This window comes from Chionomys nivalis, chromosome 1, assembly GCF_950005125.1.
Source record: "Chionomys nivalis chromosome 1, mChiNiv1.1, whole genome shotgun sequence".
NCBI classification, from domain to species: Eukaryota; Metazoa; Chordata; class Mammalia; order Rodentia; family Cricetidae; genus Chionomys; species Chionomys nivalis.
Window position 1 is genome coordinate 58,876,743 of NC_080086.1, and position 26,988 is coordinate 58,903,730.

Below are 26,988 nucleotides of genomic sequence, written 5' to 3' on the forward strand. Positions count from 1 at the left end.
ACACTGTGTCGGTCCGTGCTGAGCGCTCGAGGATTCGGCGCTCGACCATCGTGTGTCAGTCTGCCTTCCGGTTTCCCCCTGGTGTGCCTGCCGAGCGCCGAGCCGCCGATGGCGATGTCTGCCGCGAGTCTCTGAGGGATCTCGGGGGCCTGGAGTCGCGGCCGGAGGTCGAGAGTGGACTGCCGGCCGCGTTTCGGAAGCCGCAGGGCGTGAGGGAGGGTGTCGGGCCCGCTCGGAGCCGCCACCGAGAAGGCGGCGGTGGCTGAGGTGGGTGTGACGTGTGACTTGAAGCGACGAGGCGGTGGGGAGCTGTGAGGCTCTGCGGGCCTCGGCGGCGCGTCTCTGCCCCTGCCGTGTTGCGGGGCGCCCGCAGAGTCGCGGTCCTGCGGGTGCGCGTGACCGTGCGGACCTCTGCGGTGCCCGTGGCTGGGTTTCTTCACGCCAATCCGGATGCGAGGGTTTGCACCACTGGGCTTCTGGTTGCGGCATCGGTTTCTGTGGATTGTGGTGGCGCATAATTAAGTGACTTTATCTTAGGGTCCCCCACTTCGTACATTCCTGAAGTCCTATTATGCCCCCCTCTCGTGTGTGTGTGTGTGTGTGTGTGTGTGTGTCAGTGTGTGTGTCAAACACTGCGCCAGACCACTGAGCTCTGGTGGTGATGGCGAAAATCCCAGGCTCCCCTCACTGGCTCTGGTCTTGTATTATTTAGTCATTTCACATGGCACCCCGAGGCAGCTTTTGGAAAGGCGTCTTGACCGGAGTCTGTCTTGAGTAAGGGGCGTTTCTCCAGCGTGACATTTGACTTGCGATGTGTGGCCAGGGTGGACGGGGAGGGGGCGGCTTCTGTTTGACTTCTTGTTAGGGATACGTGTAGGGGAGGAGGAGGCCGTCACCCTCAGAGGATCCCATCAGCCACAGCCTGGGGATAGAACAGGTCGGACCTGGCGCTGACTGTTTCAGTGATGCCTCAGATCCCTTTCTGGGCGGAGTCTGCATGTGTGTAGTCAGCGGACTTGTTTATTAATTTATTTTCAAGACAGAGTCTCACTAGGTAGTCATGTCAGGCCTGGAACTTGCCTTGTAAACCAGGCTGGCATCAAACTTAGCAGGCATCTCCCTGCTTCTGCCTCCCGAGTGCTGGGATTAAAGACATCACGCCTGTCAGATTTCTTAATCTTAAGGGAATTTATTAGTCTGATTCTTAAGGGAAACAACAGACATCTGGTGTCCCATTTACTTATTTTCTGAGTTGTGCCACCCTTCAGCTTTGAGGACTAGATGGTGCCCTCTGCAGTCCATCTAAAGCACACACCACACAAGTCTTGCTACACTAACTGGGCTGTGATTTGTGGCCACATGGTGTTGGGGACAGATTTCTTCTGTGAAATGATTTTGTCTTTGTTTTCTATGATTAGGAGTCTTCCAAGGTCACATTAACGGTGACTTTGTCACGGCCCAGTAAGACAAGAAAATGTAACTTATTAAGTCCTGAAATGTTTAAGTATTCGATTTTTTTTGTTGGCCAGGCTGGTTTTGAATTCCTAGGCTCTAGCAAGGATCCTCCTGCCTCAGCCTTTCAAATTGCTGTAACTGTATGCACACATCACCACACTACACAGATTCTTCTCCTCTTAATTAAAAAAAATAAACATTTATTTTGTGTGAGGGGGCATACATATGTCACTGATTGTGTGGAGCTTAGAGGACAACTTTCAGAAAATCAGTTCTCTCCTCCCACTTTTATTTAGCATCAGGCTTGGTGGCAAGTGCCTTTACACTGAGCCAGAGAGATGGCTCTTGACTTTTTTTTCCCTATTATGTTTTTCTTTTTTTACTTTCTTTCTTTTTTAAAGATTTATTAAGTATACAGTGTTCTGCCTGCATTCTTGCAGATCAGAAGAGGGCACCAGATTTCATTACAGATGGTTGTGAGTCACCATGTAGTTGCTGGGACTTGAACTCGGGACCTCTGGAAGAGTAGTCAGGCTCTTAACCACTGATCCATCTTGCCAGCCTTTTATTTTATTTTTCAAGACAGGGTTTCTTTGCATAACAGTACTGCTGGCTGTCCTGGAACTCACTTGGTAGACCAGGCTGGCCTTGAACTTACTGCCTCCCAAGTGCTGGGATTAAAGGCATGTGCTACCACTGCCCAGCCCTGCTAGGTTTCTTAATATTCCTCTTAAGGTTGAAAAGCTTTGTTCTGTATTGTTAGTTTACTTTTTGGTGTTTTAAAACACAGTAACTTTTCTTTTTTTATTATTATTATTTTGTATGCGTATGAAGTGTGTGCTTAGGTAAGTATCCGTATGAAGATCAGAGGACAACCTTTGGGAGTTTCTTGTTTTCTCCTACCGTTTTGGGGGTTCTGGCAATCAAATTTCGAGGCGTACACTTTACCCATTGAGTGGCATACACTTTACTCATCTTGCCAGTTCCTTTTTTGGTTATTTAAAACAGAATCTGACAGTATAGCACAGGTTGGCCTCCTGTCTCTCCTCCAGAGTGCTGATATAGTCATGAGCCTTTACACTTAGCTTCTGATAGTTCTAGCACATGTGCCTAGCAAATATGAAGAGCTCAGTACATATGGCTGAGTGAAAGTACCGATCATTGATAAGTATCGTACATATTTTCCTTAGTGACAAAATGGAAATGATGATGTTGGCCATGCTAGTGGCTTAGGCCTGTAATTCCAGAAGCAAGAGGGTAGAAAGTTCAGGACCTACCTGGACTACAAAGTGAGTTCCAAGACCAGCCCAGGCAAACTTAGCAAGACCCCATCCTACACTAAGAACAATAAAAGGACTGAGGTGTACTTAGTGGTAGAGGACTTGCATACCATGTGCTAGTTCTAGGTTATATCCTTAGTTCTAAGAAAAATAATCCTTTCAAATAATGCCGTTGGACCATTTAAAATGAACTTAAAAGAAGTGTCCTGGGATCCTGTTTGCTTCTTTGTAGGACTCTACTTCCCGCCTCAATGATTTACCAGTGTGTCTTGTGCTGTTCTCATATCTTGGGTTTTGTCTTAGTCTAAGAATTTGATAAATAGTTTGTTTGCACAAATTTGTACCAAAAATTAACCTTGCTATTACAGACTTGTGCCTTTGTTGAGCTGTGGGAAGAGCAAAGAAACCTTTTGTTTGCTGCTAATTTACCTCAATTGGCTTGTGTTTTGTGTTTTTCTTAGATTCCTCCTGCTAAAGAGAGGAAATCTCATCCAAGGCCACAATGTCACTTCCCAATTATCCAGTGCTGCCTGCTTAAGCTAACACTGCCAGAATCCTGCTCCCTTGGGAGGAATCAAGCTGACTTGGCATGAGGTTCCTACCTTCCTGGGGTTGAAAGAAGCGCAACTATGTCTTCTCTTGATGACCCAGGGGAAGTGAGGGAAGGCTTCCTGTGCCCTTTGTGCCTGAAGGACCTTCAGTCTTTCTACCAACTTCAGTCACATTATGAAGACGAGCACTCAGAAGATCGTGATGTCAAAGGACAAATTAAAAGTAAGAAGCGAGGGTTTTGCTCATTCCATTCTATTAAAGAGACCTTATTTAATGGAATAGATTTATTGGGTTATGATGCTGGTAATAATACTAGCAAGCAGATATCTAGTACTTATTTTGTGTTCTGTGTTTTGGTTCTCTGGGTATTTACTCTTTTTGAGACAGAGTCACTCTCTATGTAGTCCTGGCTGTCCTGGAACTCAGTATGTAGACCAGGCTGGCCTCACAGATCCATCTGCTTCTACCTCCTGAGTGCTGGCTGGGGTCAAAGGTGTGTGCCACCAGGCCAGGCACTTATTTATCTTATTTAATACACATGGCAGCTGTGCTACTGTGAGTTCCATTTTGCGGGCTAGGTTACCAGATTGAGAGATTAGATAGCCTGCCCCGTCACCCAAATGGAGTGAACCTGGCGTTAAGCTAATAAATGTAACCACTGTGATCTGTTGTCTCTTACTGGATTACTGAGATTATCTCACCTACAGCTGGAATGGTTTGTGCAGGAATGCTTATCCTGTGCTACAAAAGTGGAGACCCAGCTGGGCAATGGTGTTGTAGTCCTTTAATCCCAGCACCTGGGAGGCAGAGGCAGGTGGATCTCCATGAGATGAAGGCCAGTCTGGTCTACAAAGTCAATTTTAGCACAGTCAAGACTGTCTCCAAACAAAACAAAACAAAGCAAATCAACAACAAATACATATCATTTGCCTGTCATTAATTTAAACCTTGCTGCCATCCCTCCTTCCCTGGCTAGACTTTGCCTTCTGAAGCCCAGGAAAAGGAATGTAACAGTTGAAAGCAAAGAGAAACAACTCCCAAAGTTCATTTTTTGTTGTCGTTGTTTTTTGAGACAGTATTTCTCTGGGTAGCCATGGCTGTCCTGGAACTCACTCAGTAGACCAGGCTGGCCTTGAACTCAGAGATCTGTCTGCCTCCTGAGTGCTGGGATTAAAGTCGTACGACACCGCCACTGACCCAGCTTCCCACCACCAGCACCACAAGCCAGTGTTTCTCTTTGTAATACTCCTGACTGTCCTGGAACTCACTTTAGAGACCAGGCTGGATTTAAACTCACTGAGATCTGCCTGCCTCTGCCCCAAAGTGCTGGGATTAAAGGTGTGGGCCACTATCGCCTGACAGCATTTTTTTTAAGCTTCCAGTTGTACAGAGAAATCTTCAAAGGTAATTTTGGCTGTATCTAATGTTCTAACCTCCAGATAAATCTTTGCTTCTCTAGAGCTTGCTTTCCCAGTGAGCTAAGTTTCATCTCCCACTTGGCAGCATTTCTGAAAGCCCCAAGAGTCACAGAGTGTGGACACTGGATTTATAATCTATACTGGGTGAAAAGAAGGCTGAACCACTGGATAGTGTTTCTAGTGGACCCTGTTCTCCAGACATGTGACTCACATGTTCCTTATAATCAAATATTTGTTCCTGGACTTCTAGACTCCATTTTTCAGTTAATAAATAAAAAAAAAAAAAAAAAAAGGAAGCAAGTGATGGTGGTGATGCCTTTTGTCCCAGCAGTCCAGATGTAGAGGCAGGTGGATATCTGTGAGTTCAAGGCCAACCTACTCTACTTAGGAAGTTACAGGACAGCTAAGAACACACAGAGAAACCCTGTCTCCAAAAGCAAAACAAAACAAAAATGCTGGGAATATCAATATAACATTAGTTATAATTTCCATACAGAAACATGGAGTCTGACATTTTCAGAATTCTCAGGGCTGATTGTCCAGGAACTTGCTGACTCTAGATGCTGATGCAGAACCAGGAACTGCTAAAGGGAGTGCAGGAAAGGGTGGTGCTTTGTAATGTTTGCAGTTTCTTTCATATGCACTGTCATGTCACTTAGCTCTCCCGGCACCCTACTGGAGGATCTTGGTGTAATTTTACATGGAAGTGTGGCTCAAAGTTGATCAGTGATGTTTTCAAAGCCACACAGCAATTGGCAGAAATAGACATGGACCCCAGATCTTCTGCCACATGGAAGTCCAGTGCAGCTTTTTCTGCAGGGCATCTCTGATGGTGAAAGATCCTCTCTTAGTCTGATCACAGCATACTTTGCAACTTCCAGGGGGCAAAAAGGGTGGGAGGAGCGCCAAACCAGATTATCTAAGCTTCCTGTGGCCAGCCAAAGGGTTTGAAAGAGCTTCCTATCTTAGCATTGCTGACCTCAATTATATACCATGCTACTCAGAGGTCTAGATAGGCCAGACTGTGAAAAGGTTAGAAGTGCCCTCAGACTTACATAGTAACCTTTTACTTTTTGAACTTTTATTATTTTTATTTTATGGATATTGATGTTTTACCTGTATAAATGTCTATACACTGCTTGTATGCCTGGTACTCACAGAGGATAGACGAGAACACTAGATCCCCTGGAACTGAAGTTACAGACAGTTGTGAGTCCCCCTGTGGATGCTGTGAATTGAACCCAGGTCCTCGGAAGGGCAGCAAATGCTCTTAACTTTTGAGCCATCTCTGCATCCCCTTACAGGAACTTTTCTAAACAAGGAAAGTGTTCACTGTTTATAGAATGTTAGAGATGTGAATCTAGAAAACACACATAGCACGAATATGTCTTGTGGAAAGGAACTTATATAGGTCCTTCAGGATGGGCCTTCTACAGAGTAGGGCATGGCTTAGAGCACTTGCTGGGCCCTGCCTTCCACACAGAAGGAAAAAATCCTCTGTTTTCATTCTTTTTATTTCTACCTCAAGAGAACCAATATTCTTTTTTTGTTTTTCAAGACAGGGTTTCTCTGTATCTTTGGGGCCTGTCCTGGAACTTGCTCTGTAGACCTCAAACTCACAGAGATCCGCCTGCCTCTGCCTTCCAAGTGCTGGGATTAAAGGTGTGCACCACTACTGCCCGGCTCCAACATTCTTTTAACACTAGTAGTCATTTTGTTAGTTAAGATGAAATTCCTTTTTTTTTTTTTTTAATGTTTCTGGTATAAACTTTTTTGTTACATTTATTTAGTGTGTGTATTTATGTATGTGAACACACATACTGTGGCAGTGTGTGACAATCAGAGGACAACTTGTGATGATAGTTGGTTCTCTCCTTTTACTGTGAGGGTCCTGGAGTTTAAACTCGGGCATTCAGGTTTGGCTTTAAGCATTACCTCCTGAGCCATCTGGAAGGTCACATTTTTGTTTTCAAACAGAGTTTCTTATAGTATCCCAGGCTGGCCTCTAACATAGTGGTGGATATCCTTGTACTGATCAACTAGCCTCCACTTCCAAGTTCTTGGATTTTAGGTATGTCTTACCACGCCCTGGTTGGGTAGAATTCTTAGGTTGCAGGTCTTTGTGCTCTAGTCGTCCTAGTGCTGGAGAGGCGGAGTTGGGAATGTAGCTAGCTGCAGGTTAGAAGCTAGCCTTTCAAAAAAGCCAATAGAGGAAGTGAGAGAGAAAGTAGCAAAGATTGACATAGAATTTTCTGAGAAGCCTTTTTAAAAGCATTTCATCTCTCTATTTGGTCTGTTGATCCTTCAGAAGTTTTATTTATTTAATTTATTTTGAAATAAGGTCTCTATGTAGCTCTGGCTAGCCTGCAACTCACTATGTAGACCAGATTGCCTTGAACCCACAGAGATCTGCCTGCCTCTGCCTGTGTACCATCATTCCCATAGGTATTATATTTGTAAACAATAAGAAATGGAGCACTGAAACATTGCATATAGGTATCAGGTTTCAAAGGCAGTTATTAAAATTACATTTATTCATTTATTTTTATTTTGGTCCAGGGCATATGCCACGGTGCATATGTGGAGGTCAGAGGACAATTCATGGGAATAAGTTCTCTTAAACCATGTGGGTCTTGGGGCTCCAACACAGCTTTTTACTGGCTGAGCTATCTCACTGGCCTCTCGGGGGCAATTTTAAACAGCCAACACTAACTCACCATTTTTGAGAGGTGGTCTGTAGGTTTGAACCCTGGCCCTGGTCCAGGTGAAGTTAAGCCATTTTTCAGTAGGCAGAGGAAAAGGTGATTGGATGTTGACTGTAGCTTCTGTTTTAGTTAACTGGGCGACTTTGGAATGGCTGTATCAACTCTGAGATGGCTGCTGGGCAGTTCCTTTATCATCCAAAGTAGTTCAGCCTTGTTTGCAAAATGAAGAGTTATACTAGATGTATACCTTTAATCCCAGCACGCGAAGGGCAGAGCTGGGTGGATCTCTCTCTTCTAGTTCAAGGCAAGAGTGTTCTATGTGGCAAGTTCTAAGATAGTCAAAACTATGTAGAGAGACCCTACCTACCTCAAACAAACAAATCCACCATGCTCATTGAGTTTGATTTGGCACCTTTTGTGTAGATGGACTGCTAAAATTGGGGAAAGCACTAGCTTGGCTTCTGAACAGCATTCTGCTGGTGCTGACTTCTGTGGGGTTGGTAATAAGGTATTTTTCTCACTGCTACATTTCTTTGGGGAATATTTTTATGCATTTTAAAATTAGGATGATTATTTTTGTATAATCTTGGGCTCATTTGTAATGCTTGTTTCATTTCTTCAAGATCTTGTTCAGAAGGCTAGGAAAGCAAAGAACAAGTTGCTGAAGCGCGAAGGGGACGATCGAGTGGAGCCAGGGGCCCAAGGATATGAGTCATTCAGCTATGGAGGGGTTGATCCTTACATGTGGGAACCCCAGGAGCTTGGTAAGAATACTCATTCATTCATTCATTCATTCATTCATTCAGTGCTTATGAAATATCCACCCTGTTTTAGGTCATTTTTTTTCAACTTTAAAATTTTATTTCACAATTACTACACGTACACACTTTGATTCTATTTTCCCTGTATTAGACAGGTTCTCTAAAGAAATAGAACCAATAGGATATGGTCCTTGTAGTCCCATGACTGTCTCAAGTCTGAAAGGCTGAGAATCTGATACATGTTCATCTCTGTAGTCACAAGCTGGTTTTGTGTTCTCAAGGACTCCTGGAGAGCTGCTGGTCTTCAGTCTGTGTTAGAATCCTGAAGAATGTGGATGTGGATGTAGTGGCGGCTGCAGCAGCAGGATAGATGAACTTGCCAGCGAGAGGGAGGGCAAGCAGTCTAAAAGCAAAGTCTCTTTCTTCCAGTCTCTCATGTGGACTGTCACCAGAAGGTGTGGCCCAGGTTTAGGACAGATCTTGTTTCAAATAATCTAAGGAAATCCTTCACAGTAGTACCCAGCAACTTGGATTTTAGTTGATTCAGATACAGACAAGTTGACAGACTAGAATTAGTCATCACATCCCTCTTCTACCAACCTCTCTGCTCCCCTCCCCACCCCTTCCCCCAGTGAACCCCTTCTTCCCAAGACATCCTCCTGCTTTCATTGTTTTAGAGCTGATTGAGAAAGCTTCAGTAAACCCTAAGAGTCAAGCATTGTAATTGGCCTTATGTCCTCACAGGGAGAGAAACAGAAGGGAATGAGCTGAGAACTCTTAAGTTAGGCACTGTGTTAAATGCTCTCTATGTGTGTCCTCCTTGGAGTGTCACTGTCCTCTGTAGGAACCTGCTGAGGATCAGACAGCTGTTAAGCTGCAGCAGTAGAGTGTGATTCTGGGTTCGTCTCATGTCAGCCTAGCCACAGACCCCATTGACAAATGTGTCTCCTTTTAGGTTACCTGACAAATGAGAGGCACTGTACACTTTACTTTTCTGATGTGCATAATTATGACTTTATCTGCTTAGTTATTTTAACTGGAAGTGCTGGGGATAGAACCCAGGGCCTTGGCTGTGCTACAGAGCTATATCCAGCTTTACTTGATTTTTTATTATTTATTTACTTATTTATTTGTTTGTTTTTGAGATAGAGTCTAGCTATGCAATTTTGTTTGTCTTGGAACTCACTCTGAGATCAAACTGGCCTTGAGATCTACCTGCCTCTGCCTTCCAAGTGCTGGAATTAAAGGTGAGAGCCACCACTGCCCAGCTTTTTATTTTGATAAAAAACTACATTGTACTAAGCCACAAAGTAGTCTAGTAACTTATCTGAGGTGACTTAGTATCTAGCAGAATTGAAATTTGAGCTCAGGCTAGCTCTAATATGACCTCATTTGCTGTGCTTTGAGACCTTTAAAATTTTGGTAAGGCTCTAAAACCCTGAATTTTTTACTTGTTTTTCAATTCATCAAGGATGTAGAGAGGCTTCATGAGAATCATTAACAAATCATTTATTTTTCCTTCCCCCTTAGGTGCTGTGAGAAGCCATCTTTCTGACTTCAAAAAACATCGTGCTGCAAGAATTGACCACTATGTTGTTGAAGTCAACAAATTAATAATCAGGCTGGAGAAGGTAAATTTTGCAAGTACAGATTTCTACAGCATGTGTTATGTGAATGATATATATCTGATTCTGAGAGCTGCAGAGGACAGGCTTGGCCTGGACTGGCCTTCCTGAAGTGAATGCCTCACAGTGATAGACTTGCTATGTGCCCAACTCCCCTTTTCTGCCTTTTACCTCCACTTACTGCTTTAAAACTTTCTGTTCTGGAGTTGTCCTGGACAGTCGCTCTAGGGCACAGTGTGTGATGTCATTTGATGGCAAACAAGCAGTGTGCAGCTCTGTGAGTTCTCAGTCAGGGCTGGGGCTAGTGTGTGTAGGCTAGGCCATCTTGGGGAGACTTTCTTGCCCTGTAGTGCTAGATTATGCCTGCAGCACTGCCATGTTTGGGTTGTACCCTGACCCTAGATACACTTGTTATATATCTGAATTATGTGGGGGCATGAGATAGCATTTGTAGGCATAGTCCCTGTTTTCATTTTCATGGTGCCCCAGCAAGCAGTCGACCACCAACTAAGTCCCAGACCAGGAAAGTTCTTACAGGTATAGCTGTTTATGAAACTGACGTGTACCTTGTGAAATTGTTTGGATAACTGGGGTTGGGACTGACACGTGAGCCTTAACAATGCAGATGTGCATTGCCTGCTGAGTATGAGTGGCAGAAGTGTCGAGCATGTCCTCAACGGTTAACTCTGTTTGGCTTTATGTTTTTCTGTTTAGCTCACTGCATTTGACAGAGCAAATACTGAAACTTCAAAGATTAGAGGTAAATCCAGACCTTTGCTCACAGTCATTCCATTTTGACTTTCTCCCTGAGAATAACTTCAGAATGCTGAACTGTTTTTTCCTTTTTTCCTTCCAAAGCAATAGAAAAGTCCGTGGTGCCTTGGGTCAATGACCAGGATGTCCCTTTCTGTCCAGACTGTGGGAATAAGTTCAGCATCAGGAACCGTCGTCACCACTGCCGCCTCTGTGGGTCTATCATGTGCAAGAAATGTATGGAGCTTATTGGCCTGCCCTTGGCAAGTAGGTGATGTGGCTGTGGGCCCTGGACGCCAATCTCTTTTGGGATTAGTGAGTGTGACTAGGCCCTTAGGACCACTTGTTTAATTAATGGCCCACAGGATCTTCCTTCATCTGCTTGTTGAGTTCAAGAACCCCACTACAGCCTGGACACTATGTTAAGGCCCAAGAATGTAGTGGCCTGTATAGGCTGATGAACATTTTTTCTTTTCTTTCTTTAGAAAAGTGTGTTGGAGTTACAGATACTTGTAAGCCCCTATATGGGTTCTGGGAACTGAAGCTGGGTCCTCTGCAAGAGCAGCAAGTACTTTTAACCAGTTCTGAGCCTTTTTTTTTTTTATTGTTTGTTTTTTCTTTCTTTTTTTTTTTTTTTTTTTTTTTTTTTAATTCTGTATAGAATGTTCTACCTGCCTGTATGCCTGGAGGCCAGAAGAGGGTACCAGATCTTATTACAGATGGTTGTGAGTCACCATATGGTTGCTGGGGATTGAACTCAGGGCCTCTGGAAGAACAGTCAGTGCTCTTAACTTCTGAGCCATCTCTCCAGCCCTGTTTTTTCTTTTCTTTTCTTTTCTTTTCTTTTCTTTTCTTTTCTTTTCTTTTCTTTCTTTCTTTCTTTCTTTTTTTTTTTTTTTTTCCCCAGTGGTTCTCTGTTGGCCTGGCTTTCTTGGACCTCACTCTGTAGATCAGGCTGGCCTCTAACTCAGAGATTCACCTGCCTCTGCTTGCCAAGAGCTGGAATTAAAGGCGTGTGTCACCACCCAGCGCTGAATTTTTTTTTTTTTAATAAAGAATCAGATAAGAACTATTTTAGGTTTTGTGAGCACACATAGTCTCTTCCCTTTCTTCTTACTAAAACAAAATAGAAAACAAAAAAGAGCAACTTCTTAAAAATCACTCAAGTGTATGCACACTTGGGAGGCAGAATCAGAGGGTCCCAGCATGGTTAATATCAGCCTGGACTACATATTGGGGCTTGGTCTCAAACTGAAACCAAACAAGCAAAATATAAAACAAGCTAGATGCAGTGGCTTCTGCCTGTAACCTCAGCACATGGAGGCTGAGGCTGGAAAACTGCCGTAAGATTGAGCCTGGGCTACAGAGTGAGATGATCCGAGCTCAAAACAAAAGTAAAAAGGAGTAAAAAAACATACTTAATTTAAGAGCTGTAAAAAAAAAAACTGGCCGGGCGATGGTGGCGCACGCCTTTAATCCCAGCACTCGGGAGGCAGAGGCAGGCGGATCTCTGTGAGTTCGAGACCAGCCTGGTCTACAAGAGCTAGTTCCGGGACAGGCTCCAAAGCCACAGAGAAACCCTGTCTCGAAAAACAACAAAAAAAAAAACAAACAAACAAACAAAAAAAAAAAACTGGGCGGTGGTGACACACGCCTTTAATCCCAGCACTCGAGAGGCAGAGACAGGTGGATCTTTGGGAGTTCGAGGTCAGCCGGTCAGCCTGGTCTACAAGAGCTAGTTCCAGGACAGGTTCCAAAACTACAGTAAAACCCAGTCTAGAAAAAACAAAAAATAAAAAACAGGGCAGAGGTTCAGTTGGCAGGTGAGGTTTTGGGTCAGAGGATTTGAAAAATGAGCAGTGATCCTGTTCTTCTCTTTATGATAAAATTTTCAGACATCCTAGTGTTATACAGAAAGACTAATGGCATATGGGAAGTGCTAAGTGCCATGGAGACTTGAGGGAGATTTGCTATGGGAAATGTGCAGGGTGTGGGTGAGACCTGGAAGAACAAGGCTGTTAAAGCACAAGTGGACCAGATGCTCTAGTGTTTGCAGATCAACCTCTTAGACACTGCTAAAGGGGGGCTGGGGTTCAGATCAGTGGAAGAGCACCTGCCTAGTATGGTCCAGGTTCTGCGTTCCATCTCGCACAGACTAGCAACCCAAAAGAGTTTTATTATTTGTACACACTTGGCTGTGGACATCATGGCTTGTGGACACCATGGGGGCAAAGTCACTTTTCTCTGCCTAGTTCTTGTGTCTGCTTACTTTATCTTGATACTTTCCTTTCTCCCTGAGACCTACTCATCTCAGGACCTGTTCACCTCTCTACTCTTGTTCTCTTTACCTGGGGAGATGCTGTCAGGTGGCCTTGATAGGGCTATGAGTATAAGACACAGCTTCTACCCAATAGTTGCTGATTCCCAGGACAGTTCTGTACATACATATAGCTGTTGGACAGGGAAAAAAGGAGTGTGCTTCAAATGGTAATGGGAAATGATATGAAGGCAGATCTTGCTTGTGGAAACCTAGGAAGGCTTCCTAGATGTACTATGTGAGCTAAGCTTGTGAAGGGTGAGTGCCAGATGTTAGGGACTGGTGGGAGGGCTACACAGGAAAGTCTCTGGAGAATGTGGATTGTGTGGAGATGGGGCAAACTGAGGAAGTGGGTATTGGATGGCCAGGTTAGGATTAGTATTGCAAGCCCCAAAGACAGGTCACTACAGGCTGTTTGGACCTGATCTGCTTGGCACCAGCATTCTTTTCCCATCATAGCCTAACCCCAATGGCAGAGGAATAGTTCCTTCTTGTCCAGAGGTGAAGCCTGCTCTTATTATTTCCCAAGTCACATCTGTGGCCTGAGTGCTGCAGTCACAGTTGGTGGGAAAAGTGGCTGCTGAGGGGTCACTGCTGCCTGTCTGTTATGGTTTGTAGATAAGCTCACCAGTGCCAGCAAGGACTCCCTGAGCACCCATACCAGCCCCAACCAGTCACCTAACAGTGTCCATGGCTCCCGCCGGGGCAGCATCAGTAGCATGAGCAGTGTCAGCTCAGTCCTGGACGAGAAGGATGATGACCGCATCCGCTGCTGCATACACTGCAAGGACAAGCTGCTCAAGAGAGAGCAGCAGATGGACGAGAAGGAGCACACGCCTGACATCGTGAAGCTCTACGAGGTGATGCATGCCAGGCAGATTCGGCTGTTTGCTGGACACCTGCCTGCACATTCTAGAGAGTGCTCTGGGAAGTTGTTCCCTTGAATCACTTTTAGTTCCTGCCCAAGGGCCATGGTATGATTTCCCAGCTAGGGCCTTGGGTGAGTTATAGAGTCATCCTGGTTGTGTGGTAGCAAGCTCGTTTTCCTACCTTCCCTTACCCACTGGAGAGGAAGGAGGTCCAAGACAAATAGGGAAAGGTGGTTGTCCTGTGCATGACCAGGTTCTGTAGAAAGACTGAAGATGCAGTGAACTTTGGGCTGAAAGGGTCCTGGGAACCACACTGGGAGTTTTGGTCTTGATCAGTTTGAGCTGTTATGTGTTTTCAGGGCTTGTATGTTTTCTGCCTATCAGCTGAGAGTCTCTTCTGAGTCTCAAATGCCTTAGTCTTCATTGCCTCCAGTGACCCCAGAGCACCTAAGTGGAGGCACACTGAGAGAAGGGAAGGGAATGTGGCTCTGGTAGACCTCAGGTGTAGAGATGTGGAGATGTAGATCTTCTCCCCAGTACATACACATCTAAAATCAATTGGTATGCAAGAGGAAATAGAGTATGTAAAGAGCATCTGCACTGGGCATGGTGCTACACCCCATTTAGGAGGCAGAAGCAGGTGGATCTCTGAATTTGATGACAGCCTGGTTTACATAGTAAGTTCCAGGCCAGCCAGGGCTACGTAGAAAGACTATTTTTTAAAAAAAAAATATTTATTTATTTATTTATTATGTATACAATATTCTGTCTGTGTGTATGCCTGCAGGCCAGAAGAAGGCACCAGACCCCATTACAGATGGTTGCGAGCCACCATGTGGTTGCTGGGAATTGAACTCAGGACCTTTGGAAGAGCAGGCAATGCTCTTAACTTCTGAGCCATCTCTCCAGCCCCTAGAAAGACTATTTAAAATAAACAAAATTAAATAAATTAAAAATAAAAAATCCTTTAAATTTTTCATATATGTGTGTGTGCATACCTAAATGTATATGCATGTATATTTATCTTTTGCCAGAAAGCTTGTCCATCTAAATTAAATGCATCAAGGAGTGATTACAATGAAAGATGGAGAATGGCCATGATTCTACAACACACTATCTTGAAGTTCTACTAAATAAATAAATACATGAATGAATGAAAAAGCTGGGTGGTGTTGGCACATGCCTTTAATCCCAGCACTCGGGAGGCAGAGGCAGGCGTATCTCTGTGAGTTTGAGATCACCCTGGTGTACAGAGTGAGTTTCAGGACAGCCAGAACTGTTTCATAGAAATCTAAAAATCTAAAAAAATAAATAAATAAAGGAAAATGGGGAAAGGAAAAAAAAAACCTCTGAGAATGAGGCTACTTCAGCCTCCTAATGACCAGGTGAGACCTGTAGGCTGACAAGAACTATTTTGGGAGACAGGTGGGGAGGTAAGGACACTGGGAGTGGGATTAGCCTGGGCAGAGGAAGTTACTTGAGCAAAACTCTGAGGCAAGGAAGAATGTTCTCAGCACTGAACAGCTACTCAACGTCTCTGCAGGTCATGATGGCTGCTTCTATTCCACAATATATATATATATATATATATATATATTGGCACTGCCAGGGGTGGTGTGAAATCAGTGGTGACTGCAGCTATAGCTGTCCTCCATCCTGTATAGAGTTTGTAAACTGGTGTCTCTTTTTCATAACTAGCCATTATTCATACTTACCTACTGTTTTGAGGAGAGCCCTGGCAGTGCCATGTGCTGATAGCTTGCTGTTAGCTGGCATCACCTAGCAGAGAACACAGTGACTGACTATTCTTCGCTATAAACACACTGTGCTCTGGGAGGCTGCCTCTCAAAAGCACCTAGTCTAAAGGCCCTGTGTTCTTTCCTTCTTGAAAGATTTTCTGCTTAGAAAATGTATCTATCCATAAGGAAACTAACAGCAACAAAACAAAACAAAAACCCTACTGTTTTAAAGGGGGCCTTTTGCTTATATCTCTAGTGTAGCTTGACATCTAGATCAGAGTTTCTGTCTTCAACATAGCACTCACCTCTACTCTTTTGTTCTTAGAAACTACGACTTTGCATGGAGAAAGTTGACCAGAAAGCTCCTGAATACATCAGGATGGCAGCATCTTTAAAGTAAGCCACACTCCTCTGTTTTCTGACTCATTGATGGAGAGGCTAATTCTTCACTAATTGAAAGTAGAGACAGAAATCTTGTTTTTTATTTTTTCCCCTTTGATGCTAAAAATGGATGTTATCCTTGTATATGCTTAGCTCATGCTCTACCACTGGATACACCCCTGCCAAAAAATAGAATCTCTTTTTCCCCAGATTTTAGGAGATTAATGTTATAGATCTATTAGTATATATTTGGTTCCAGACCGCCTCTTAAACTCCTAACCCCCAGCCTCTTACCTCTGGGAGCACTTAAAGGTATAAAGTCGAACATAGAGTCTTAACTCTGACTTTTCACATTTGTACATTGAGGGATACATGCTTTTGTCACATGATTTTTGAAAAACCGTTCATGTTCATGTGTTAGGGCCATTCTGATAAAGCAGATTTGGGGGTGGGGGAGGCTCTGTGCTCTGTGCCTCTGCTCAGTGCAGTACATGGAAATAGATGAGGAAGGGCAGCTCATCTCATGCCCAGCTTGCCAAGGTGCTTTGTAACAGTGCATTGTAATGTCAGGCTTATAATAGGCTTTTCGTTTTGAGCACAGATGGGTACACTGGGAAAATGTAGCCTATCTTAGGTTTCTTTTCTAAAATTAAGGTGTGGTTCACATACTTTTTAGTTTATATTTCAAGGATGTTTATGACAGTATAGTCACAGGGTTGTCCAGTTGTCGCTACCATTTGGTTTTTTGTTGTTGATGTTGTTTTGTTTTTGTTTGTTTTTTGTTTTTTCGAGACAGTGTTTCTCTGTGCACCTTTGGAACATGTCTTGGAACTAGCTGTATAGACCAGGCTGGTCTCAAACTCACAGAGATTCACCTGCCTCTGCCTCCCGAGTGCTGGGATTAAAGGTATGCGCTGCCACCGCCTGGCTGCTTTTAACTTTTTGAGGAACTACAAAATTATATTCCAAAGAACTGTGTGGATAGATCTTTGTCCTGGCATTTTATAATTTTGTTGCTCCACAGCCTGGCTAACTCTGTGGCTCCCTGTTTCTTACATATTTATTCAGTGTGTGTGTTGCATCTCTGTGATGTGTGCGTGCTCTTGTGTATGAGCGAGGTTCATGCATCCGTGGCTAGTGCTGCACGTCTACATTCTGTGATTTTCCCTGGCTAGTGGGGACAGCCATTGCTGAGCACATTTCCAAATGGTTAACTTTCAATGCTAGTTACTTTGGAGGCTGAGACATGATTCCTGGAGCGGAGGTGTTCATCATAGCAAGAAGGTTCCACCTAAAAAGAAAAACAAAATCCATCACCTATGTCAGGTGGTTCACAACCTCCTATAACTTCCGCTCTAGGGGGTCTGACACTTCTGGCTCCCACAGGCCTATATACTCACCCATACACATACCTAAAAATAGTAAAATAAATCTTAAAAAATAAAAGAGGCTTGGTCAGTGATCTGTCCCTGAGGTGTATATACAGAAAAATGGCTTCTGCTTGATTACTGCATCTTGAGGAATTATTGCATTGTCTCCACAAGTCTAAAATGCCTTAGAATTAACCACCTGTGTCTGAGGACATAAGCACTGTGCTCTCCAGATGGCATTATGAAACTTAGGTCAAACATTTATGATTTCTCCTTAGTGCTGGGGAGACAACCTACAGTCTGGAGCATGCCAATGACCTTCGAGTGGAAGTGCAGAAAGTGTATGAGCTAATAGACGCTCTGAGGTAAAGTTTGCTAGAGCACGTTTCTGCTGCTGGCTAATGGGAAGAAGATGGTGTTTTGACCAAACAGTGAGTGGTGGGGAGCAGCTCTGGGCTTCTCTAGATTGCTGGTGACAGAACAGTGGAGGGGGAGGCTGCCTGCTTTGCTGTCTGCTATAGCTCTGTAACTTCTGGTTAAGGATGTGGAGTGTTTGGGGGTGGGGTGTATGTAGTAATAGAGTACTCTCCTAACATGCAAAGGACCAGAGAGAAAGATTTCTAATGTTCATTAGTAGTAAAGAAATAAGAGCTAGCTGCCGTACTACCTGTGAAACCTCCTAGGCTCTTTGTGTGGCTTCATTCTTGAATATTTTAAGACAGTGACAGCAAGGCATGAAAGTATGGGTTGTTAATTGACACACCTTGTATTCACCTATGAAGCCAAACTTTCCTGTGTTAGAGAAGCCAGAGGGAAGGAGTGGGCCTTGCTGTGTATGAGGGACACTTCAGTTCCACACATCCTCGTGGTGTGAAGCCTGGAAGCTCTAGAGACTTCGCTCTGTTTTTGAGGCTGGCAGCACCTATTACCTTGATGCATTTTTTTCCAATATAGTAAGAAGATCTTAACCTTGGGCTTGAACCAGGACCCTTCACCACATCCAAACACTGTGCGACTACAGAGAATGATCAGATATTCAGCTACACTATTTGTGCAGGTAAAGCCATTATGACGTAACCTAAGTGTGTGGCTTGCTTGTTTTCTGTTGGTACATTTATTATTTCTTAAAATTATGAATGCTATATTTGGAGAAAAATCTGAAACCTAGGTAAAAGTAAATATACTTTTTAAAAATTATTAAACATTTTTACAACTTCATACACACATACAATTATCGTGGTCATATTCACCCCCATTACCCACTCTCATCTGCCTCCATCCCTGCTAACAACTTCGTCCCAGCTAGTCTCCCTTCTGCTTCATGCCTTTTACTTTACTTTATTTATTTGTGTATTTATTTGTTCGTTGTGTATCTATTTATTTTGTGTGGAGGTCTATTATTGTTCTGATTTTTAGATTTTCTTTTAGATTGTGTGTGTGTGTGTGTGTGTCTGCATGTGGGTTGATGCACATGTGAGTGCTAGTGCTGCAGAGTCCAGAGAGACAGGCAGTCGTGAGCTGCCTCATGTTGGAGCTGGGAACAGGTCCTCCACCCCTGAGCCATCTTTGCAGCCCCAGTTCTTGTGTTTAAAATAGCTTTTAATCCTATGCCTCCAATACAATTGTTCTTCATTCTGATACATTTTCATTCTGAATTCTTTTTCTCTATTTACATTTTTACATGCAATATTTACAATTAGTTCATTGCGTTAGTTGTCTCATTGCTGTGATAAAATACTTTAAATTTAAGGAAGACTTTATTTGACGTTTGAATCTGTCATGGTGGGCTGGTCATGGTGGCAGGAGTTTGAGGCAACTGGTCACATATCTGCAGTCAGGAGATAGACAGGTGAGTGCTGGTGCCCAGCTAGCTCTCTTTTTATTCAGTCAGGGAGCCCAGCTCATAGAACAGAGCTATCCACACCAGAGTGGGTCTTCCTGCCTCAAACATTTTTGGAAAGACCCTTATGGACACAGCCAGAGGTGTGTTTCAATTCTAAACCCATTCAGGTGGACAAAGAAGAACCACTCTTCCACACATACCTGAAAATTTGAATCATTTTAATCACTGAATCTTCTGTGCTACTTTGGCTCTGTCTGCTCTCCTTTATTGAACCATTTCATTTTCGTTGGGGAGTTGATGGATTCTCAGTTTTTGCTATTATCAGTAAGTGATGTTTCTTCCTCAGGGACTCGTTCTGGGCCATTGGCTAATGGTTCAAGAGCAGACTAAACCTAGGTGACTAGATCTGAGTTGCATTTTTCTACCTTCTATGTCCCCTGCATTGTTAGAGTCTCTGGGTGATTTGGTTGAAGTAGCTCTAAGGAGACTCCTTTCCCTGGCAGTTGTTTCCTGCTTAGATGGTCTGAGGAAAGCTAGGAGTCCTGGAAGTTTCGTGAGCTTCCTGAGTCTTATCAGTTTCAAGTTTCATGACTTTAAAAGTCCTCCAGGAGGGGGAGATGCAAAGATGGGAGCTTGAGGGAACTTGGGTGAGCCGGGTGCAGGAGGCCGATTGGGGGCAGGACAGGAAGGGGGAGAGTAACAAAGAAGATATAACTATGGGAGGGGCTATTTTGGGGTTAGAGAGAAACCTGGTGCTAGGGAAACTCCCAGGAATCCACAAGGATGACCCCAGCTAAGACTCCTAGCAATAGTGGAGAGGGTGCCTGAACTGGCCATCTACTGTAAGCAGAATGGTGACTTCCCTAATCCAGTTATCCAGTAACTGTTGGAAGCAAATGCAGAGATCCACAGCCAAGCACTGGGCTGAGCTCCAGGAATCTTGCAGAAGGAGGAGGGATTGTACAAGCCAAGGGGTCATGATGGGGAACCCACAGAGACACTGACCTGAGCTCTTAGAAGCTCATGGACTCTGAAGCAACAGTTCGGGAGCCTCCATGGAATGGACTTGGGCCCTCTGCGTGTGTGTCACAGTTGTGTAGCTTGGTCTCTTTGGAAGGCTCCTAGCCTTGAGATCAGGACCTGTCAAGTTCCTGCCGCTTAGCTGACTTTTGGGAACCTGTTTCCCATGCTGGATTATCTTGCCCAGCCTTGACACAAGGGGAGGAGCCTCAATTTGATGCCCATGCTTTGCTCAAGGCCATGGAGGCCTGCCCCTTTCTAAATGGAGACAGTGGAAAAATGTTATGTAAATAAAATAAAACATAAAAAAAATATTGGATATGGTATTTGGGTTGACAGATATGATAATTATCTTAATTAAATTCTTTTACATTGTTATATTCCAAAATGATGGCATACTTTTTAACCACATAAGCATAGAAACCATATTTTATCAATTTTTAATTAAAAGATTTTATCCATCCTCTCCCCACCAAAAAAGTAAAAGTTCTCCAGGAGGGACTATTTCTATTGGTAGAGTGTGGTCACATGGCAAGGAGTAAACAACCAATCACTACACATGTGGTAGTTAGAGAGTGTGGAGTATAGGGAGAGGTCTGAGGTTGGTGATTAAGCACAAAGGTGGCAGGGACTACAGGAGTCTAGGTGGATATAGGTAGATGGCATCAGGGCACAGCCTCAGGGAAAGGCTGGCACAGTCCTGAGGAATCCTTGGAGATCTGATGTGACCATCTCATGAGGAAAGGGTGGTCCATCTGAAAGGTGCCTGCCAATTAGCATGAGTGCATTAAGTATTTTTCAAACCAACAAACCTCTCTGCTGACACAATAATCCAAATCAAACCATATCAGACCAAATTAAAAGATGTCCAGGTTTAATGGGTGCCAGCACTCCCGGGTGACCCCACGGGAAAACAGGGAGTGGGGAAACGGAGAACTGAAAGACCATGGAAAACTAGGATACCACCAGTTCATTCTCTGGGAAGTAGTTTAAATAGCCTGTGGGAGTGGTCTTGACCCTCCCTGGGGAGGGGTCACCATTTGCGGGCTTTCTTGGAGGTGGAGTTTGGATTGAGGCAACTCCCAGGGGAGGGGACTTATGCCAGGAACTGGAGTGAAGCCCCTAGCCAAACAGTGTCCTTCCTGTCAGTGGGTGGAGTGGCTTAGCTTAAATGTGTAAGGTTTAAGGCCCAGCCACCCCCACCCCCAAAGAAACCACTTAAGTGTAGAATTATCTGTTACTCTCCTACAGGAAAAATTACTGGGTTTGATGTCACTGCCAACCAAAGAACAGTTTGAAGAACTAAAAAAGAAGAGGAAGCAGGACTTGGAACAGAAGAGGACCATGGAGAGACAGGTACATGGCGCCCAGTCACCCAGTAGCTGTTGCTTCCCTGCCCTCTTACTTCACCCCTCTGCTGCTGGATCTCCTTTTCAAGCTGCCTTCTGCTGTGACCTTAGAAAAATAGTTGTTTTTCCTGCCAATGCTCTCCTGCCTAGACCACCACAGGGACTGGCAATTCTCCCTCTGTTCCAGAAGACCGTAGAATGTGCACTGTTAAACAGAAAAGAGCAGGTGTGGTGGTACATGCCTGGAACCCAGCCCTCAGGGGGCTGAGAAAGGAGTTCTTTAAGTTCCAGCCCAGCCTGGGCTACATAGTGAGGCCGTATCATTTGCAAGCAAATGAGGGTGCTGTTTCATTGCTCAGTGATAGAATACTTGCTTAGCATGCTCAAGACCCTGGGTTCTATCCCCAGCACCACAAAAAAACAAAATGAAAACAGAAAACTATGTGTGCTCTAGTATCATCTGAAATGCTAACCTTATGTAAATAAAGGCGCCAGTCTTTGAAAGTTTAAGTGTACAACCAGTGAAACTGAGTTGGAGGAAATCTCAACTTACGTTTTATTTTTGCAAATCTAAACCCGCCCTTCTGTGACTACCTGTTTCAGCAGTTGAATATCTTAGTGTTGTGAGACCAGGGAGGGTGGTGGACAGGGAAGACTGCTGGCATGGTGACCATGGTGACCCTGGTGGTGTGTGCTGTCTCTGCAGGCTGCTCTGGAGTCCCGACGGAAGCTCGAGGAAAGACAGAGTGGTTTGGCATCTCGTGCAGCCAATGGGGAAGTGAGGTCTCTCCGAGGCATCCCTGCCCCCTTGCGAAAAGCTGAGGGCTGGCTCCCACTGTCAGAAGGTCAGGGACAGAGTGAAGACCCTGACCCTCTCCTCCAACAGATCTACAACATTACGTCCTTCATCAGGCAGGCCAAGGCTGCAGGCCGCACAGATGAGGTGCGCACACTTCAGGAAAACCTGCGGCAGCTGCAGGATGAGTACGACCAGCAGCAGACTGAGAAGGCCATTGAGCTGTCCCGGAGGCAGGCTGAGGAGGAGGAGCTGCAGCGGGAGCAGCTCCAGATGCTCCGCAAACGGGAGCTGGAACGAGAGCAAGAGCAGTTCCTGGCGGCGGCGGCCGTACACCCACGGACTCGTGCTCTAGACCTCCGAGAAGTCGTCCCCTTCCAGCTGGAGCCCAGCCGAGCACCTCACAGTGATCTTGCCTGTGTCTTGGATCAGGACTCCTCCCCGGTTCCGGGCAGCGCTGCTCCCGGGACCCTTTCACCTGGCTGCACTCTAGCACCCATACGCTTGTGGTCTGGACCCCCAGCGCTTAGCCAGAGCACCGTACCACAGCAAAGTGAAAAGACCTCTCTCAACCCGTTTGATGAAGAAGACCTCTCTAGCCCTGCAGAGGGTGCTGCCAGCCCTGCTGCTACAGAGACTTTCCTGAGCCCCTCAGCTGCTGGCACCAGAGAATACAATCCTTTTGAGGAAGATGCCGAGGAAGAGGAGGCAGCAGAGTTGGGGGCAGGCAATCCCTTCACTGACCCAAACAGTCCAGCACCCAACCCCTTTGATGAGGATGACCATCCCAGACCTGCCAGCCCACCTGCCCCTGGAAATCCTTTTGAAGAGTGCCCCTGCACCAACCCCTTCGAGGTGGACAGTGACAGTGGCACAGATGCTGAGGAGCACATCGAAGAGGAGCTGCTCCTGCAGCAGATTGACAACATCAAGGCTTATATTTTTGATGCCAAGCAGTGCGGTCGAATGGACGAGGTTGAGGTGCTGACTGAGAACCTTCGGGAGCTGAAGTGTACCCTGGCTAAGCAGAAGGGAGGCCCTAACTGATGGCAGTGGGCCAGTACCAGGCAAAGTCTTGGGCAGCAGGGTACCAAGGGGGAGGAGGAGATGGGTGGGCATCTGATGATGCCAGCGGTGAGGTGGGGAGCAGTAGTCTCCTGTTGCTGTGCACTGTGAGGCATTTCCACTACAGTTGAACAAAAACAGGAAACAAATCAGCACTCGCTTGCTGGTTTTTCTGTATTATTTTTTTAACAAAGCATTCCCTTTTCAGGGAACTTTACCATTTTATTTCCAAGATACAGCTCAGTGCAGCTCTGTTGGGCCAAGGTAGAAAGGGCTCCTGGGCACCTCTTGGTCTCTTTTCTGCTGACTGTTCTTGGTCATGATGCAGTATTATAGGTCAGCCTTTGGTGAGCCCCTTCCTGTAGCCAAGACAGGTAGGGGCTCTGGCAGAAGTCTGTCCCAGTCTGGCTGCTCCCTTTCACTGCCTTCTTGCTGGGGCTGTCTCCTGGACACTTAGGAGAAGCTGCTATGAAGGGCGGTCTGGACCCAAGGCGACCAGTGGATGGTGGGGATGTTGTGAGTATTGTCCCCTCCCAGTTAAAGGAAGGAAAGTTTCCAAGTGCAGGGTGTCACTGTGAGCTTGATTAGGAGATAGGCTTTTTGGTGGATGTTATGGTTTGGAGAAGTTTCTACCTGAACAGTTGTCTGTCCATGGAAACCTCTTTCCAGGGCTTTGGCGGAATGACCAAAGGTTATATTGAAGGGCCTGTGGTGTGATTTGGGAATCTGACCAGAAAGCTTTTGTGGAGTATTGGCATCAGATGGAATTCTGAGTCAGCTCCCCAGTCAGCCTTCACTGTGGTTCATCCTGACCTGGGAAACTGGGCAGATGTTTTCTTACTGCTTTGAGTACTGAGAAACAGAGATATTTGATGCACAGCCTCTGATCATTCCACAGTCCTGAAGTACTTGAACTCTGATAGGGACAGAAAGGGAAGTTACGTAGCTTAGTGCTTAGTTTACAGGAACAGAGGGGTTGACAGATGACTGTAAGATCCTGGTGTGCTCAGCTTTGCATAATCTCTCCAGTGATACTCTTTAGTTAATGGACAGTAACTGACCACTAGTCCCTTTCTGCCTTAGCCAAGGCTTCTGTTGGTGATTGGCACATGAGCTGAAATTCTTCCGTCACATTCTGGTGAAAATCCATCTTGGCGGTAAGAGTGGCATCTAGGTGCAAAGAACTTTGTTTTGGCAGCTGTTCATTAGTTTAGTACCTGTTGGGGCTTTGACTGGGTAGGAAGTCCTGTTTGGGGATGTGGGAAGGGCTGAAGGGGGAGGGTAATGGAGGACCCTTTGGGTTCTGTCAACAGCACGTGTTTACTGACCCGTGAGTGTATTACCAGCTCTGTTGGTGTCACGGGCTGTTCTGAGAGGTGGGCAACCTGGACCCATGTTTCCTGGGGCAGGCCTCTTCTTAAGGCCCAGGCTCTAGATGCTGTTGCCCTAGAGTTCCAGGCATGTCCAGGATATCCACCCTGCTTGGACTACCTTGTCTGATCAAAGAGAAGGCAGCTCAACACAGAGTGAAGCTGAATACTGGTTCCCACCACTACTTTTCCTGACATAGATCAGGTGTTCAGACTGGTATGGCTGTAGACATTGCTTTTCTTATGAGACAGGGCTTCTTAATTAGCTGGTGACTCACTAAACGAAACCTTCCCTGAAACTCACCTCCAGGTAGCAGTCTGTGACTGAGAGCATGGAGAAAAACTAATGCTTTTAACAACTATTTTTAAATCTCAACTCACTGAATAGTAAACCAAGTAAACTCAGATGCTAGAGGTTTCACTGAGTTTCTCTTTGAATTCCTCTTTGGCCATATCTGTAAGTCAGACATGACAGGGAAGACTTGTCTACCCTTTGACTCTATCACTTTCTAGAATTTATGTAGGTCAAGGTTGGTTTGCAGAGGGGGATTGCCTGTGTGCGTAACTACACAGGATACCTCATGTGAACCCTTCATGATTTCAGAGGTGCTTCAGTGACGGAGCACGTCCTTGAGAGGGAGTTGGCACACCCCCTAGATGGAGGTCAGTTTCATCTGCGGAAGGACTTCTGGCTTTGCCCCTCCTAACACACTAAGGAACTGGAGCCCCACTCACTGCACTTACTGTTCATCATGTCTTTGTCGTCAGATGCTAAAATGTCTTTCTAAGTCATCATGAGCCATGTGGCATAGCTAGGTCATTCGATTTGAATTGAGGATTTGGTCTCTGTACTAGGCCGACTAGAGGAACATGGTGTGTTGGTAATCATGGTGACTGTCAGCTTGATGGCCATTGATGTGCATGCACTACACTGGGGCCTTGTATCAGGCTTTTATTAAAAAATAAAATAACATGTATATGAGTCTTTTATTAAAGAAATGACATTTTGCGGCTGAGCGTATATGTGCTTAAAACATCCCTCCATCCCCCTTTTGTAGTGTGTGTGTGTGTGTGTGTGTGCATGCACACGTGTTCATATGTGCACATGGAGGCCAGACGACAACATTGGGTAATTAGCCTTAGGAAAGTCATCTACCTTCTTTTTTTGTTTTTGTTTTTCAAGACAGGGTTTCTCTGTAGCTTTGGAGCCTGTCCTGAAACTCGCTCTGTAGACCAGGCTGGCCTTGAACTCACAGAAATCTGTCTGCCTCTGCCTCCCAAGTGCTGAGATTAAAGGTGTGCGCCACCACTTCCTGGTCTCCATCTGCCTTCTTTTAGGCAAAGTTTCTCATCCTAAAACTGTCCAATTAGGCTAGACTGGCTGGTCAGCGAGGCCCAAGGGTCCTCTTGTCTTCCCCTCCCCAACGCTGGGATTACAAATGCATGTCACCATGCTCAACACTTTTGTGGGTTCTGAGGATCAAACTCAAATCGTGTGTTGCAAAGGAAGCACTAATAGAGCTATTTTACCCAAACATAGCCCAGAGCTCTGTCTAGTCCTATCATCCCCTTCCCTACAGAAACTGAAGGGTTCTGGCAATTGTGAAGCTGGCCTTGCTCTTAGAAGCTTTGTCTGTGTCTGCTTCTAGCATCCTGAGGACCCTTTGCAGTCCTGTCCCCACTTCCAGAAACAGGCTCAGAGAGGTGGGGAACCTGGGATTTCCACTGGAAGGGACTCACACACACATGTCACACCCAGCTCTGCCAGCAGGCCTTTGTGTTACTTGACAAAGGACAGCCTGGAAACTCATGGTCACTTTGCCATCAGTACCAAGGCAGGTTAGGTTGGCTCAGGAATGGTGGAAGGGGGCTCTACTACTATGCTGACCAAGAGAGCGGATGAGCAATCTAGAAAGAGGTTGGGTACGACTAAGGTTTCTACAATGATTTCACCTTGTCCTAGAGGCTGAGGAGGGGTTTTGTATCCAGTGCTCACTGGGGCCAGAGCTCAATATGATTGGTGGTCACTTCATTGAATCTCCCCAGCTAACAAGTGAAGGAAGTGCTAACACAACCTGCTCAGTGTTGTCCTGGGACCTTCCCCAGGCCTGTCTGATATGGGAACCCAAGCCATTTGTGTGGGCCACTGGGTTTTCCTGTGGATGCAGTGCCATCTGTGACTACGGCCTCCTCAGGAGCCGAGCAGAATGTTTAGTCACCTCCGAATTTTAGGATAGCACTTTTGATTTTAGCTGAAACGTCTTTTGGAAGTTGTCACTCTTAGAAGCAGCAGCTGGACAAAATGAAAACCAGTAACCTT

At 45.3% G+C, this 26,988-nt stretch overlaps 1 protein-coding gene across 2 annotated transcripts; it reads left to right on the plus strand.

Annotated features, from left to right (window-relative positions):
- Positions 1-82: 82 nt before the first annotated feature.
- Rbsn (rabenosyn, RAB effector) lies at positions 83-25,674 on the plus strand. 2 transcript variants are annotated; one of them, XM_057776980.1, is made up of 12 exons: positions 83-267; positions 3,197-3,509; positions 8,034-8,174; positions 9,702-9,802; positions 10,511-10,556; positions 10,655-10,816; positions 13,485-13,726; positions 15,800-15,870; positions 17,504-17,590; positions 18,180-18,282; positions 21,340-21,444; positions 22,144-25,674. In XM_057776980.1, exons 2-12 carry the CDS (start codon positions 3,365-3,367, stop codon positions 23,278-23,280), a joined length of 2,340 nt encoding a protein of 779 aa, XP_057632963.1. In that variant the 5' UTR covers positions 83-267; positions 3,197-3,364; the 3' UTR covers positions 23,281-25,674. The 2 variants fall into 2 exon arrangements, with proteins under 2 accessions (XP_057632963.1, XP_057632964.1); XM_057776981.1 differs by lacking the exon at positions 83-267 and adding an exon at positions 321-458.
- The last annotated feature ends 1,314 nt before the right edge of the window (positions 25,675-26,988 follow it).

What these genes read in the sequence shown, in the direction of transcription:
- Rbsn (XM_057776980.1), top strand. Translation starts at nt 3,365, where the DNA reads ATGTCTTCTCTTGATGACCCAGGGGAAGTGAGGGAAGGCTTCCTGTGC. An exon ending in TGAAACTTCAAAGATTAGAG is followed by an intron (nt 10,557 to 10,654) that starts GTAAATCCAGAC and finishes TTCCTTCCAAAG; the next exon opens with CAATAGAAAAGTCCGTGGTG. An exon ending in CAGCTACACTATTTGTGCAG is followed by an intron (nt 18,283 to 21,339) that starts GTAAAGCCATTA and finishes ACTCTCCTACAG; the next exon opens with GAAAAATTACTGGGTTTGAT.